Here is a 17,246-nt window from a genome sequence, read left to right as displayed (position 1 = left end):
GGTTTTATCATGGGTCGTCTCGAACAAGGACGTACATGAATCGGATTGGGACTGGTCAGCGGTTCGACTCGGGTTGGGTTGTAAAGTCAGCCGGTTTCTCCACCAAAACTGAAGAAAAAAGAGAATAGATCTGTTGCTTCCATCAGAAATCTGCCGAGGAAGAAGGAGAACGAGGAGAAGACGAAGAACCCTAATTCTGGATCTTCGGGGTTCTATTCCATCCCAAAGCCGAAGAGAGGGAGGATATGGTGCTGGTATCTGCTGTTCGAGATTATATCAACCGGATGTTGCAGGACATCTCGGGCATGAAGGTTCTCCTCCTCGATTCCTATACGGTACCTGGCGCTTTTCTCTCTCTCTCTCTCTCTACCCTAAAAACCAGACAAAGAAAAAATCAATTTTTTTTTTTTAATTAAAGAGCAACTGGGTTGCAGGTTAGTGTTGTAAGTGTTGCATATTCTCAATCGGAGCTTCTTCAGAAGGAAGTATTTCTTGTCGAATTGATTGGTTCGAAATCGAAGGAATCCATGTCCCACCTCAAAGCAGTTTTCTTTCTCCGCCCAACAACGGAGAATATTCAGTATTTACGACGACAATTGGCTTCTCCGAGATTTGCAGAGTATCACCTCTGTAAGCTCCCAAAGATTATCTAAAAAGAAGAGACGGTTTGAATTATTACGTTAGACCATTTCTTTTTTCTAATCGTTTCGTCGTCGTAAATGACCACATTTGTTTTGCAGTTTTTTCTAACATCTTGAACGACACCCAGATTCATATTCTAGCTGATTCAGATGAACAAGAAGTTGTCAAGCAAGTTCAGGTATCCCTTTGGAGTAATTCTTTACTGAGTTGGACATCTTCTTATAATTCTAATTTATATCTATAATTAGATTAGATTCTTCAAGTTATGTCGATAGATGTTATACATGAATGCTTATAAATCGATCTTGCAGGAGTTTTATGCTGATTTTGTTGCCATTGATCCCTACCATTTCACGTTAAATGTGCAATCAAACCACATTTACATGCTCCCTGTTGTCATGGATCCTTCAAGTTTGCAGAACTACTGTGATTGCGTTGTTGATGGTATTGCAGCAGTTTTCCTAGCATTAAAACGCCGACCTGTTATTCGATACCAGAGAACCTCTGATGTTGCCAAAAGGATTGCACAGGAAACAGCGGTAAGCAAATTTGTATAGAAACATATTGTAGATATTATTTGCATGTTTATGTTGTCTGATTACCATGGAGTATTCTACTTAAAATTCTGAGAGGTGGATTTAGTTGTTTCTTTTGCTGCATCCAACAGAATCTTATGTATCAGAAGGAAACTGGCCTATTTGATTTCAGACGAGCAGAAATTTCTCCCCTGTTATTAGTAGTTGATAGGAGAGATGATCCCATCACACCTTTGCTGAATCAATGGACATATCAGGTACTCCTAACCTTTGTGATGTCAGTCACAAATTTGTTTTGATAAATATGCAGGACCTCTCAGATTGCTCTTACATTATAATTTTGAAATTAATGAATGTTAATAGTTATAAAAAGAGAAATTAATGAATAATCCATTAAATTTCTTTACATAGGCAATGGTCCATGAGTTGATAGGCATTCAGGATAATAAAGTGGACTTGAGAAGTATCGGTAAAATCTCAAAGGACCAGCAGGTTGATCCTTTTTCCTTGTGCATCTTCTTATCTTAGACACTCTCCTTTTTTGGTATTCAATGACCCTTATGCCGACTTCTACTTATAGGAGGTCGTATTGTCATCAGAACAAGATGTCTTTTTTAAGTCAAACATGTATGAAAATTTTGGAGATCTTGGAATGAATATCAAGCGGATGGTGGATGAGTTCCAGCAGGTTGCAAAGAGTAACCAGAATATCCAAACAATAGGTTTGTATACATGAGGAAAATTTAGAAACTTTGGCAGAAGAGACTTAGTTGGCAGTTGTAGTTTTCAGTAAAGGGATTCATAGGATGCCTCTTGGACCTAGAAGTTTCTGATATAGCAATTAAATATTTGTTTCTGCAGAAGACATGGCCAAATTTGTTGACAACTACCCTGAATACCGAAAGATGCAAGGAAATGTATCAAAGCATGTGACAATGGTTACAGAAATGAGCAAGATAGTTGAAGAGCGAAAGCTCATGCTAGTTTCACAAACTGAACAAGACTTGGCCTGCAACGGTGGACAAGTTGCAACATTTGAGGTAATTTATGGGAAAAATGTAATAATAGCTGTTTCCTTATAATATCCTGTAACTGATAAATGTTTCTTCAGTAATGAATTTGAAAAATCTTGTTACTTGTTGGAATAATCTGTTGATAATTTATTTAACAAGATAATCTCTTGTACCATGCAATTAAATGCATTGTATCCATTGGTTTTTTCTTTAATACTTCTTGTGGTAGATAAGGGGCCATTGCTTGGTAAAATGGTAAAATCTCACTCTGTCAAGTGTGATATTTGAGTTTGATAGTGGCAATTTGTGCTAAAAATGTTGAAGTTAGCCATTACTGGCATTAGTAATGGCCTTTGCCTCTTTGATAGTTAACAAGAAAACTTGTTGAAGAGAAAGAAGAAAGAAGGTATAGTGAAAACTTATCCCATTGAATGGATTTGAAGTATATCAGCCCCACACCCCGATATCTGCTGTTACCTTTGTACATTGAATGGGTGCCAATACCTGATATATCACTTCTACTAAAATATGGCATAAGGACATGATAGTAAATATTCTTTTCTATCAATAGCATACATAATCATAACTGATAAAAAATCACGTACATAATCATAATTAAATAAATAATTCAAAATATTGACAAAAAATAATTAAAAAATAGTGAAAAAAGAGAATGAAAGTCTGGACTCATTATTGAATATGTCATTTCTATCCATCTAAGATGACAAGAAATAGAAGACAAATTTTTTTTTGATTTCATTAAACATGCAACTGAATCACCAAGGACCATCCTTTAAATTCTTCATCCAACTGATCACCATTTTGGAGTCTCCTTCCAGCACCAACTCAGTTAAATTGAGATGAACCGCAGCTCTCAAGCCCATTAACAAGGCACAAGCTTCTTCTTCAGCTGAATCAGTTACACCAATCAGCCCACTAAAGGCCTGAAACAGATCATCATTGGCTTTAAGAATTTGATCCCCAATCCTAGCCTGACCCCTATGGCTCAAAACTTCTGCAACTGCCATCAAACCAGAGAATAAAATCCACAGGAGGTCTGGGAGATAAGCTAGAAGTAGGAGGAGGTACCAAGCAAGTAGAGTTTAGAACTTGCTACAGGTTCCTTTCCAAATCCCCAAAGGATATCTCTAAACAATTTGTGAGCTTTCAACCAACCATTGATTAGGAGAAGGGTTCTCCTTTTCAAGTCTTCGAAGGATGAGCATTTCCCTTAAACACCTTTTTATTCCACTCCTTCCAAATGCACCACATTATAGCATGCACCTCTACCATCTTATACAAACTGCCTCTGTTCCCTAATCTACAGCCTTGCCATTGGTTAAGGAAAGCTCCAACATCAATAGGGGGAACCAGAAAAAGCTGTTGTTAAAAAACAGATTAAGGAAAAATTGCTATAGACTGCGAGCAACCTCACAATTGATAAGAAGATGGCCACAAGACTCCTCATCTTTTAGACACACTAAGCACACATGAGGAGCAAGATTAAAAAAATGTTGTTCCAAGTACCAAGTGTTGGCACAGCTAGGTCCTTCAGTTTAGAAAGGTGGCTTGGTAGCATTTGCTGATATCTATCAAAGCTTACAACTCTACCTTTAAGAAGAAAATAAACCACTGCATTGGTTATGAGACATCTTAGAAAACAAAGTGTTTACCAGAGCTAGAGAAAACCAGAGCCAGAGATCTAAATCTAAAGCCTTTAAAACAAGAGAAAATTTGGTTTCAGAGTTTCAGCTGCATTGGAGTCACATGCAATCTGCCCCTCATCTCTCCAAATACCAGAATCAGATTTCAGATTAGACATAAAAAATATCAAGGAACATTTTGATGTAATCCTTTTTGGTAAAGTGTGAAAGGTTTATACAGGCTCAGGGTGCATAATCTTGTGTACATGGGAGTATACGTTGTAAACTGTAACGATTTACTTGTTCAATGAAATTATCCTTAGCTTTTTCAAAAAGATAAAAAAAAATCAGCTTCAGAGTTTTGAAAGTTTGTAATTTGTCATCAGCAGTCTATAAAATAATCATTTTGAACATCACATCTAATGGGCAAGAAAAGGAAGAAGACATCTGATAAATTTCCAAGGACCTTTCAGATTAACCAAGAAAGTTCCTTATTATTCTGGGATAGGAAAAAGGCCTTCTTTTGCATTGAATCACTGAAGCCTGGAGATTGTTTGTCCTTTTCAAAATTTCAAAGTCAAGTTATGAATGGATTAATTTATTTTAGATAATCTATCATTACAGAATGATTTAATTGGAGTTATTTCATTTTACAATAAAATTCAGGAGGAACCATTAAAAAAATTAAAGATGATCGTTCATTGAATTTGTTAAGTCTTAGTCTAATACTAGAAAACCAACCAACTCGGATCGAGTTGGGTCGGGTTCATTGGTTTGATGAACAACCCTAGCTGAAATTAATTATTGTTATTTTTGTATTGCAAAGAAATTATTAAAAATAGTATGTAAAATATAAATAATTATTAATTATTTAAAAAGTTAAAATATAAAACAAGTGTCTACTCTTATGTGTTTCTATTATTTAGCTTTTGCTTAACATAGTCTGTGCATCACATGGGTCCCCACTAGTAAAAATCTATAAAAATGAAATAAAAACCCTAACCTAGATTTCTATTATAGATGATTTAAAAAAATTGAAATAGTTCAGATTATTGCCCCGTACTTAGTATGGGGTCATTCCTACTTAGAGATAATTTAGGAGAAAGTGGGGGGTAGTGGTGCTACATGGCTAGACATCATAAAGAAACTGTCTTTCTATTGATTGTTTGTAAAAATGATATAGAATAAAATAAAATCAAAAGTTCAAAAAAAGGAGAAAAAAGATGGACTTCCTTGTTTCAGTGTGTATATATATATAAATTTCCTTCTAATGTTCACCTAGGGTCTTTCCTCATCTTCTTAGGACTAGTACATCTGTTTTTAACAGTCTGGGCCCAAAGGTTAACTTCTAATTTAATGTTTCTATTCCGTAATATGATTATTTTTTCATGCTTTCTAATTATATTTTCTGGTGAATTTCAGTGTACTTTGTCCAATTTGGTCCATTAGTTAAAAATGTGTATAATTAGATATGGTCAAATGTGTATAATTATCCATCAAAAAATGTGTATAACCTCATTGATTTTGTGCGCCCTTCCACAGGCTGTGACAAATTTTCTGAATGATGAAAGTGTCTCTGATATTGACTGTCTACGTCTTGTTATGCTGTATGCTTTGCGCTTTGAGAAGGAGAACCCACTTCAAATAATGCAGCTTTTCAACAAACTATCTTCACGGTCTTCCAAGTACAAGCCTGGTGTAACGTAACTAAACCAACATCCCCATTCTATATTCAGCAACTTGTTTTTTCTGTCTTATCATGCTATTTTGCATTTAATTAGCAACTTTATTTTTGGCCATTATTTTTCAATTTTCCTTTATCATGAGCACTGCACTTCATTTTTTTTTGGTTTACCTAATCCTCCATCTAAAATATCTGTTATATATTGAATAATCTTATTTAAGAAGAGAAATTTTAGAAAGAAAAGCAAAAGTTCTTAGTTAACAAACGAGCTCCATAGTGCAGTGGAAGGGGTAAGAGGAGCAATGTTTTCAGGGCCAATTCTTTGGGGATTCACTGACGGCAGAAGTAATGGCTGTAGTGAAGGGGCTAAGCAGAGCAAAAGAATTGAATATACAAAAGCTGATAATTGAGGGGGGCTCCAAGTTAGTAATGCACTGGTTGATGAATTATGAAGAAACTCTTTGGAAGTACAGAAATGAACTTAAAAGGATTAAGTGGATGACAAGGAGTATGTCAGTTTTAGTGCAGTTGGTTCAGAGATCAGCTAATTCTATTACTGATAATCTAGCTAAACAAGGGATTACAAGGAAAGTTTTTCTTGGCTGTATAATGATTGGGGAGAGGTATATAAACCTCTGCAAAATAGAATGTAAACTTGTACATAAAGATTTTCATTAATGAATTTTCTGTTACCTATCCAAAAAAGATAAATAGATGAGCTCTTTAGTTTTCTTATTTAAGCTGCTTTAACACCACAGGCACCATTTAGTGTATTTTGGTGCAATAGCAAGGTTCTATTTCTCTTTGTTTTTGCTTGTTATCATCGCTTTCTATAATTGATATGATCCTTAATATATTGGAATTAGTTGATCTTTAGAATATATGAAAAAATACAAGTATTTTACTTATAATATTTGCTAGCTTTATTTAGTTTAGATTTATTCTGTTTGGAGAGGATCTACAGCCAAATGGGCAAGCTAGGAGTTTTTATATGCACTGTTGTTCATTTACTCTGAATCTAATAGAGTTATTTTTTTTTATCATGGGACAAACAGCTTGTTCAATTCTTATTGAAACAAGCGGGTGTTGATAAGAGAACTGGTGATCTGTATGGTAATCGAGACCTCCTGAACATTGCCCGTAATATGGCTCGTGGGCTCAAGGTTTGTGTGGATAAATTATGCTTTCTGCTTTGTACCTCAGTTTTTGGTTCTTGAAATGGTCTAACACGGTTGTTGCAGGGAATTGAGAATGTGTACACACAGCACCAACCTCTTCTATTCCAAACCATGGAAAACCTCACCAAGGGGCGCCTCAGAGATGTGGACTATCCATTTGTTGGAAATCACTTTCAGCAGGGCAGGTTTGTTCTACAGACATAACAGAAGCTAGCAGTTTATATTATAGATGTGGTTTTGGATCTGTTACATGGTTCTTTTCTGCCACACAATTTACTACTTTGGTTACCTCAGCAGGAAGCATCTGCAATAGTTAGACTCCACTTTGCCTTCTGTAGAAGCTTGTGTTAACATGAACTGAGAATGAAACTAATGTCCAATTAATCTTGCCTTCAGAGCATATTTCAATCTAATTTAGATGCTGAACGTGCTTGAATCACCCTGACACTTGAATTTAACACCAAACTGACTAGTCTAACCTGTAACTTCAACAGCTAATACCAGAGTACCTTTTGTTAGAATTTTAGACAAGGATCGAAATTTCGCAATGTATTGGCCCGTATTGGCTGATACATATTGTATCAGCAGGGTGATTCATTGTTTTTAGTGTTTTTCAAAAAGGTTTGTTTTAAATGTTAACAAACATTAAATCCAGCCCCCTTTAAATTTTGAAAAAAAAAACTAAAAAAAATATAAAGTGAAAGGCTCAAAGTACCAATACACCCATTTTGCCATTTTGGGATGTATCGATATTTTTAAGCTTGATTTTAGAATATCTGAGAACAAACTTAGATTTATACGAAATTGTGACATCACCCTGAGGATGGATTGCCTTCAATGTTTTTTGGTTGTCAACTGACCATTTCAGGTAACCATTGAGACAGTGGGGAGCAGTGATTTAAAAGGTGCGCCTAGGCGCACAGGCGAGGCACATTTTAGGGTAGGTGCCTCGCCTAGGTCCTAGGCACAGCCCATTCAAAAGGCACATGCCTGGTGCGCCCAGGCTTGCGCCTAGAGCGCTTTGCACCTTAGCCCAGGCGTGCACCTTTTGAAAATTTGCCGCTTTTTCCTTTATTTTGAGTTTGGCAGCCCCTCGAGGCCAGCCCAAACAAGTCCATGTTAGGGTCTTAAATGCTTAGTTTTCACACAAAAAATAATAATTTTATAGTTTTAATTGCTTTTAAGAAGATATTTTATTAGGATGAATGAATGGACAACATTACCAAATAGGGGATTCTTGAAGCAATTAAAACTATTTGGACAATTTTATAGTTTTCACCAAATCCCTATTTGGTAATGTTGTCCATTCATTCATCCTAATAAAATATCTTCTTAAAAGCAATTAAAACTATAAAATTATTATTTTTTGTGTGAAAACTAAGCATTTAAGACCCTAACATGGACTTGTTTGGGCTTGCCTCGAGGGACATGGCACAAAGGTGGCTCGTAGAATTAGGAATGTAATATGTCACATTAGCTACTTAATGCAATCGAGAAAAAAAAAGAGATTGTGGGTTTTATATGCTTCAAAATGTTTTCTATGTTTGGCTTCATTTTTAAATTCTCATTTGAATATGCTTTACATATTATATTTATGTATTAAAATTTTAGATAATAGGTTTTTTAAAACTAAATTTATATTTTTATTAATATTATGTTTTATAATTTTTTTTGAATTTTTAGCTTTTTTTTTAATTGTGCACCTTGCCTTGCACCTTGCGCAAAATGGCCCTTGCGCCCTTTTTGCGCCTTGCGCTTTTAAAACACTGGTGGGGAGTGGGATCAAGTGGTTGACCACAATGTTCAAAAATATCAATACAACGAAAGGGGTGATCAATACTTTGAACCTTCCACTTTATATATATATTTTTTTTCAAAATTTAAAGGGGGCTAGATTTAATGTTTGTCAACGTTTGAATCAAACGTATCTGAAAAAATAACCCCAAATACAATATATTGGTACTCTGCCAATACGATATGTATTAGTTGATATAGGCCGATATTTTGTGAAATTTTGATCCTTGGTTAACCATTGTGGTTCCCAATTCCTGGCAGGGATTACATTCCCCATCCCTGACCCGACCCCCAAATCACCCCCCATCCCCGTCCCCGATCCTCGGCGGGGAAAGGAGTCCCCCCTCCATCCCCGACCCCAACGAAGAGACCTAAATCCCCAATGAGATATGTATGCACGCATCCTGGATCATATTGTGAAAGACTGAGGACCATTGTGAGAGTTGAGGTCGGCGTCGAGAGAGAGTTTGATGGGCGACGACGACGGTGGTCGGCGATGATAGACGAAGGTTGAAGCGACGATAGTCAGCGAGTGGCGACAACGACTCTTCTTTGTGTTTTACTATCAAGGGTTTTAGTATTTTACTGTTTTTTAAGTTTTAACCTTTTAAAAAAATGAATTATAATTATTATAATTATACAATATATAATATTATATATATTATATATATATATATATATATTAATCAGGGACGAGTCGGGGCGGGGATTGCATTCCCCGTCCCCGAACCTGATAGGGGGTTCAAGGGTAACCCCATCCCCGACCCTGACCCCGACCGCGCCAAGGTACCCCCCCATCCCCGACCCCGTTGGGGAGCCCGGGTACCCATCGGGGACGGGGAAAATTGCCACCCCTACCAGGAATTTAGCAATTATTTGAAATGGATGGTGAAAGATCCAAATGTGCACTGGGACAACTCCCCATCAAGATAATGCTATAATTTTACTATATTAAAATATAGTAATAGGACTAAGGAAGAAAGTTCTAGAAAATAAAAAGAACGAGGGAAAAAGTAATATCAAAATGTTTGGTTAGCTGATGCTAATTTTCAAGTGTTTCTTTAGATTTTGAGGTTTAATGGCCTTATACCTTATTATCTTTTACTTTCTTATGTGTTTTTAGTTCATATAGGTTACTTTGCCAAAAGCTAATTTAGTATAGCTTTTGGAAAAATTTTTGCCACTTTTGAAATGGATGGAAAAGTTGCCTAATGTAAAGACTAAAGATCCCATGGAAAAAATGTGGGAAAGAAAGACAAGATTTATTAGAAAATATGTCATTATTACCTATATATCAGAGAGAGAAAAGAAATTGGAAATAGAGAAATGTTAAATATTTAACTGATAAGAAAGAAGTATTAAGATTTTTTGTCCCTTTCAATGTTTTATATGTTTTAAAGGATATATTTAATCTTTAATCAGGCCCCAAGATGTGGTGATCTTTGTTGTTGGTGGGACAACATATGAGGAGGCTCGTGCTGTGGCTCTACAGAATGCCACTAATTCAGGGATACGCTTTATTCTTGGTGGTTCCGTAGTACTCAATTCTAAGAGGTATGCTGATAGTTGTCAATTATTAATCATATTAGGGTCATTTCACTCTGAATCATTTGGAGATAATATAATGCTATTTGTGCTTGCTATACAATGCACTTGTGCAGATGGTACATCAACAGCTCAATCAAATTATGGGATACATTTTACACACAAACATGTATGCACTAGCTCTACCCTAGGTCAAATCGACATCAATATGGCTCTCAATAGAGTAAACACTTCAACACTTGTATAAAAAAGAGAATAAATAGATCTACCATCTCCTAGTCCACAGATACTTATCTGTTTAAAGACATCCAAGTAGCAATTACCAACAAAGGGGGAATATCCACCTCTAACCTCAAATTTCCCAGCAGAGCAGCCCAAGCAAATGGGAACTGGCCCTACAAACTATTCCAAAGTCCAATCACTATGCATCCCAACACCAATAAAAAACTCAAGCTCATATTAGCCCAAGAATTCCAACTAAATAGCTATAATAAAAACAAAAAAACGGGGCCATCAAGACACCATAGCACTGTTACATTGATACATGCATCTGAAAACATGAGAAACTTAAATGTTTAGATGATTATAGAGAGAGGAAGGAATTGTGGGAGGAATTGGCTGATGTCAGAGGACTATGGGATGGACCTTGGTGTGTGGGTGGAGATTTCAATGTGATTAGATTCATGGAGGAAACCGATATTAATAATTAGAGGGTGACAACTAGTATGAGGAAGTTTAATCGGTTTGTGGATGCTTTTGAACTCAAAGAGATACCTTTAGCCCAAAAGACTTTCACATGGTCCAATCTCCAATCGAGTCCTATCTGCTCTAAGTTGGATAGGTTTCTTTTCTCATTGGATTGGGAAGACCATTGGGGGCGCCTTACCTCTAGGGCTCTTCCTAGATTGACCTTCGATCATTAGCCAATTGTGATATGCAAAGAGGAGAGGAGTAGAGAACCTGCCCCTTTTAGGTTTGAGAATATGTGGTTGCTCCATCCTGGGTTTACTACGAGAGTTAAGGAATGGTGGAGTGAGTGTAACCCAATTGTGGATTGGGAAGGCATGAGATTTCATAAGAAGCTCCAAGTTCTGAAAGCCAAGCTCGAGGAGTGGAATCAGTTGGAATTCAAGAGATTAGATGAAAGGAAGAGTACATTGATGGATCAAATTGAGTTCCTTGATTCGAAAGAAGAAATGAGAGAATTTGGAGAAGTAGATAAGGAACAAAGAAGAAGCTTGAAAAGGCAGTTAGAGGATTGTCTACATAAGGAGGAAATAAATTGGAGGCAAAAGTCTTGATGCAAATGGCTGCAAGAGGGGGATAGAAATAGCAGATTTTTTCATTATGTGGCAAATGGGAGGGGAAGGAAAAGCATGATCTTAAGACTGGAAGTGGATGGCGTTGCTTTAACACAATAGAATGAAATAGCAGGGGCATTTGTTGAACACTTAAAGTCCATATTAAGAAGGCCATTCAGGAGGGGGATGTGGCTAGAAGGTTTGGATTGGCTAGATGTAGGAGAGGACAATAGGTAGAGGTTGGAAAGAAGGTTTGAGCTAGAAGAGATTAAGGAGGCTGTGTTTTCTATGGACAAAACTAGACCTGGCAATCAGGTTGGGTGGGTCGGGTTCGGGCTGGGTCAAGGTATTTCGGGTTGGGTTGAATTTCGGGTTGGGTTGTCAAATGCTAGACCCTAACCCTAAATGTTCGGGTTAGGGTTGACCCATGGGCCAATTGGGTCATCCCAAAGAATAATTGAAGTTTTAAAAAATAAAGAAAAATTACATGAAAAATGTCAAAATTAAAAGAATTAACCTTAAAATTCCAAATATAAAATAAAAACTTGAACATTTAACAATTTAAAGAGTAAAGAATAAAAAGTAAAGACTTAATAATAAAAATTAAAGAGTGGAAACTTCTAACAATGCATAAATAATCCCAATTAGACTTGACAATCGGGTCAACGGGTTGACCCATGACCCAACCCAACCCAACCCAGTTTTTTTTTAGTCGGGTCGGGTCTGTCATTTTCACATTTGGGTTACTAAATATGAGACCCAAACCCTATTTTTTTCAGGTTGGGTTGGGTCGGGGTTCACGGGTTGGGTCAACTTTTTGCTAGGTCTAGACAGAACAAAAGCTCCAAGCCCAGATGGTTTTACAATGGCCTTCTATCAAGACTGTTGGGATATCATGAAAGGTGACCTTTTGCTAGTGTTTGAGGAATTTTATGGAAGAGGTGTGGTCAACCCGGGTCTGAACTCCACTTTTTTAGCATTGGTCCCGAAGAAGAAAGATGTTTTCCACCCTAAGGACTTTAAGCAAGTTGGTTTGATAAATAGCTTGTATAAGATCCTTGCAAAGGTTGTCTCTGAGGTTGAAGGAAGTATTGCCAACAATAATCTCTCCAAATCAAGGAGCTTTTGTAAGTGGGAGACAAATTACTGATCAAATGTCCAATCTAAAGGTGAATTTTGAGAAAAGTTGTGTTGTGGGTGTGAATTTGGAGGAGGGTGAGATCAGGGAAAGTGCAGAAATATAGGGTTGTGAAGTCTCAGGTTGGCCATTGAATTACCTAGGGATGCCTTTGGGTGATAACCCAAAGGAGAGTTTCTAGAATCCAGTGGTGGAAAGATTCAAAAAGAGACTTGCCTCTTGAAAGAAGAATTATCTTTCTCTTGGCAGGAGGATTACACTGATTAAGGCTACTCTAGATAACTTACCCATTTATTTCCTTTCAGTGTTCAAAATTCTTGCCAAGGTATCTAATAAATTGGAGATGATGATGAGAGATTTCCTATGGGAGCCGGGAGAGGATAAAAGGGGCCATAGGGTGAGTTGGGAGGTGGTGACCAGAAGTAAAAATCTAGGTGGCTTGGGGCTTGGGAGCATCAGGAAAAGGAATATGGCTCTTATGGGGAAATGGCTATGGAGACCAGTGTTTTAAAAGCGCAAGGCGCAAAAAAGGCACAAGGGCCATTTTGTGCCTAAGGCGCAAGGTGCCAGGCAAGGTGCTCGCCTTTTTGAGGCAAGGTGCACAATTTAAAAAAATGCAAAAAAATTCAAAAAAATGCAAAAAATTCGAAAAAAATCAAAAAATTATAAAACATAATATTAATAAAAATATTAACTTAAGTTTTGAAATAAATGTTTTAAAAAACCTATTATCTAAAATTAAAATACATAAATATAATATGTAAAGCATATTCAAATGAGAATTTAAAAATGAAATCAAACATATAAAACATTTTCAAGCATATAAAACCCACAATCTCTTTTTTTTCTCAATTGCATCAAGTAGCTAATGTGATATATTGCATTCCTAATTCTACGAGCCGCCTTTGTGCCACGCCCCTCGAGGCAAACCCAAACAATCCATACTAGGGTCTTAAATTCTTAGATTTCACACAAAAAATAATAATTTTATAGTTTAAATTGCTTTTAAGATGATATTTTATTAAGATGAATGAATGGACAACATTACCAAATAGGGGGTTCTTGAAGCTCCAGTATCCCTTTTTGGGTGTAGATGGAATCCTCCATCAAATTTGCAAAGCCTTTTTTCCCCTTCCTTCTTCAGATGCCGAATGAAAAGGGGAAGGACCATGTGGAGATGTTTGAGGGCTGCAGTATGTTGGGCCTTATGGGAGGAAAGGAATTCCAGAATCTTCTCTGAAGTAGAAAGAAGCATTGAAGAACTGAGAGAACTGATCCATATAAGGGTAGTACAGTGGCTGAAATATTCAGAGCTGTTTACAGACTTCACAATGGATGATTTGTTGAGGAGTGGGGTGAAATTGCTAACTGCACCCAGACCAAAGCAGTCTTGTGTGTGTCTTGGACTCCCCCACTGGCCGGCTTTTTAAAACTAAGCTTTGATGACAGTAGTCGGGGGAATCCTGGACAATCGGGGATTGGCGGTGTGTTTAGGGATGAGAATGGGTTTGTTTCAGCCATGTTCTCTGGCCCAATTGGAGTGGGTGACTCTCTCAGGGCTGAGATCTTTGCAGTTTTGGAAGGAGTTCAAAGAGCTAAGGAGATGAATATAAGAAAACTCATCATTGAAGGGGACTTGGAGGTGGTGGTAGGGTGGCTGAATAAAGAAAATAGCAGATTATGGATGTACAGTAATGAGAGGAGGAAATTTAGGTGGCTGGTCCAAGAGATGGAAGTGAAGATCAGCTGGGTGAAAAGATTAGCTAACTCTTTTGCTGATGGGTTTAGCTAATCAAGGAGTCGACAGGAAGTCAATGTTTTGGGCACAAGTGTAATTTTTCCTTTTTGTTCTTGGGAGTTTAAGCTCCAGTTGGAAGATAAGAAAGTTTTTCTTCCTCACTGTGACTGCTTTTGTGATTAAGTAATGAAATGTTGTTATTGATGTAAAAAAAAATAGTTGTCAAGGTCTCACCTAGTCAATAAGGCCTTTGGGTGGTATCTTGCCTGAATACAATGAGTTATTACTAGGGCCATATATGGGTATGGCTTGAATCAAATCCAGTCACATGAGTCCAATCTGATTATTAGAAACCCAATCAAGTAGAAATAGCTTGAAGCAATTATGTGGGATATCAGATCACAGTTCAAATCTTGATAGCTAATGAATTATGTATAGGAATTGAAAAGAACAGGAAGGAAATAATGGGTGTGAATTATATTTAGAGAAGAAGGCCTATGATTATGTGAACTGGTCATTTCTTTCTCTTGTCCTTGGGCATTTAGAGGGTGCTTGCAGTCTTCTCATTGAAATACTTATTCCCTACTTAAAAAGGCCCTAGACAAGGAGATCCATTGTTTCTCTTTTTGTTCATTTTAGTTACAGATGTCTTAAGTTGGTTGATTACTAGGGCAGATAACTTGGGCCTAGTTAGTGGTTCAAGAATGGGTAGAGAGCAGGTGATACTGACCCATTTGCAGTTTGTGAACAACATAATCATTTTTTGTCAAGATAAAGGTGAAGATGGGACGAGGAATCTAAACTCCTCTTAGGATGCTTTGACATATGTCAGACCTTAAAGTTATTTTGGGGAGAAGTTGCATTTTAGAAAACTTTGGCTATTGGGACCAATCTTTTTTTTATCATTCTGTTGGGATGGTTCTTGGGCATGACATGTCAACCAATTCAGTCCCCTACATGTCTTTTTGGTTAAATGAATACCAAGTGTAATTACTCTTTTACCCCCATAGGCCCCACACCCATGGTAACATGTCATGCCCAAGGACATTTCCAACAGCCAAAGTTTTTCCATTATTAGAAGGTATGTTGAAATTCTAGGATGCTTGGTGGTGGATTGGCTGATTAAATATTTGGCACTTCCCTTAGGTGGTAATCCCAAGGCTTTAGTGGAGTTCTCTATTTTGGAATTTGGGTAAGTTATCTAAGAAGTTGGTGGCATAGAAGAAGAACTACCTCATTTAAGTTCACTTTTCTAATCTACTCATTTACTAGCTTTAAAGTTTCAATTTTCTATTTAACTTCCTAAGAAAGTAAAAAAAAATCATTTAGGGATTTGATCAATTGGCAGACAACATGCAAAAGTAGAGATGAAGGGGGGTTATTGCTTGGTTAGAGTAGGGCCATCCATAGAACCTAAACTTCTTTTTTGAGGCATCTCTCCTGTATTGATAATCTTCAAAGCAACTTCTTGACGAAAAGCTCTGATTTTGGGCAGAGTAGGGTCATTTGTATAACCTTAACTAAGGCTGGCACTACAATAAGATTCATTTAGAGCTTTTTAAAAGAGATGAGCAAGAAATATCTCCTTTAGTATTAACTCTGGTTGTTTCTTGAGTACCCAATTCAGAAGTTTCAAGCTATTTCTTTAGTTATCTATAGAGTTATTTTAGGATACAGCATTTTCATAATGTTACAGTATAGCCAAGAGTCGTTAGTCTGTATCTGCAAAGCATGGGGTTGCTGATAAATGCAAGATGAAATTAGGAAATGTAGTTCTGTTAAATTGAATTAGTAGGTCTTTAACTATCTTGATTTATTTAAAGTTGTGATCAAATAAATTCTATTCCAGTTGTGTAGATTGCTACTGTTGTCATGGTACCCAACAAGAGTTTCTCTCAATCTAAATTGTGTTGGTTGATAAACTCAGGTTCCTGAAGGACCTGGAAGAAGCTCAGAGGATTGTTCGGTCAAGCACAAATGCAATTTGAAGTCAATGGTTCGATCCAGCACAAATGCAGTTTGAAGTTTGCATCCAACATGTCTAATGCCATTGATAAACCTTGTAGCTCTATCATGTAATTTTGTTTCATTGTTTGTACTGTATGCCTGCTAGAGAAAACGTTTTTTGGATACAGAGAAAATGTCCACTTGGATTGAAGATGCCTTCAAATCACCCCCTCTTCATCACAAAATAATCAGTAGGTTTTGAAGAATTTGTATTCAAATCTCGAAAAGTAGACGTAAAGTTTTCACCCTATAATGGGAACCCGTAACCATATATACTTTTCTCATTTATATGTTATCCTTTAATCAACGAATTCTTATCTGTAAAGCTGCCACATTTACCTTAAAGTTGTTTGTTGAACATAGAAGACTGCACGGGCAGAGCCGACTAGTGGAACTTAATAGTAAAATATTTATATATTTATTGAATGGGAATTCTTTCTAGGTTTACCTGACAAATATTGAATATCTTGATTCGATTGGAGGTTCACATTAGTAGGCAAACTATTCACTGAGAAGCGTGTTAGAAAATTTTTGTTTTTTTAATTTAGAATTTATAGTAGGAAGATGTCTACCATGTTTACTTTTAATGGGAAATTGAAACACATTTAATACATGCTCAATTCTTATCCCAACTCCCAAACAAGGTTTGGTATTGCAATGAGAGCAACACATTTGATATGGTGGAAAAATTAAGATGCATTTGAACTCACATAAATCTGAAAAATGCATTGATAACTCTAATTTTAATGCTCAAATTCATACGGGTACAATATATAAAGCAAAGTAGGTCATGCCAGCATGCCTTTCCTTCTCCAAATCCCCTTTCCCACTTTTTTTTTGTTAACTCTCTCTCCTTTTCCCTTTACAACCCTCTCATAAAGTCAAGTCAGAACCCTGTCTCCCTATTCCTCTCTTTTTCCATTCCAATTACCTAAGGGGGTGTATTATCTTATTTTTGTGAATTTTGAGAAAGGGAAAGTTGGTCAATGGGATTTTGATTTCCATTGACCAAAAAACCTATGTTCTT

General features: G+C 36.7%; 1 protein-coding gene across 1 annotated transcript; it reads left to right on the top strand.

The window, feature by feature from the left end:
* Positions 1 to 126: 126 nt before the first annotated feature.
* Positions 127 to 16,538, top strand: VPS45 (vacuolar protein sorting 45). Its single transcript, XM_010247509.3, has 13 exons — positions 127 to 335; positions 435 to 630; positions 741 to 820; positions 954 to 1,181; positions 1,310 to 1,435; positions 1,590 to 1,670; positions 1,759 to 1,900; positions 2,040 to 2,218; positions 5,377 to 5,532; positions 6,574 to 6,681; positions 6,760 to 6,881; positions 9,913 to 10,044; positions 16,140 to 16,538. Exons 1-13 carry the CDS (start codon positions 246 to 248, stop codon positions 16,198 to 16,200), a joined length of 1,701 nt encoding a protein of 566 aa, XP_010245811.1. The 5' UTR covers positions 127 to 245; the 3' UTR covers positions 16,201 to 16,538.
* Positions 16,539 to 17,246: the final 708 nt, after the last annotated feature.

This window comes from Nelumbo nucifera, chromosome 5 (assembly GCF_055504915.1).
Source record: "Nelumbo nucifera cultivar China Antique chromosome 5, China Antique-T2T, whole genome shotgun sequence".
In the NCBI taxonomy this organism is placed as follows: domain Eukaryota; kingdom Viridiplantae; phylum Streptophyta; class Magnoliopsida; order Proteales; family Nelumbonaceae; genus Nelumbo; species Nelumbo nucifera.
The sequence above is the reverse complement of the archived record's forward strand: the minus strand, read 5'-3'. Positions and strand labels throughout refer to the sequence as shown.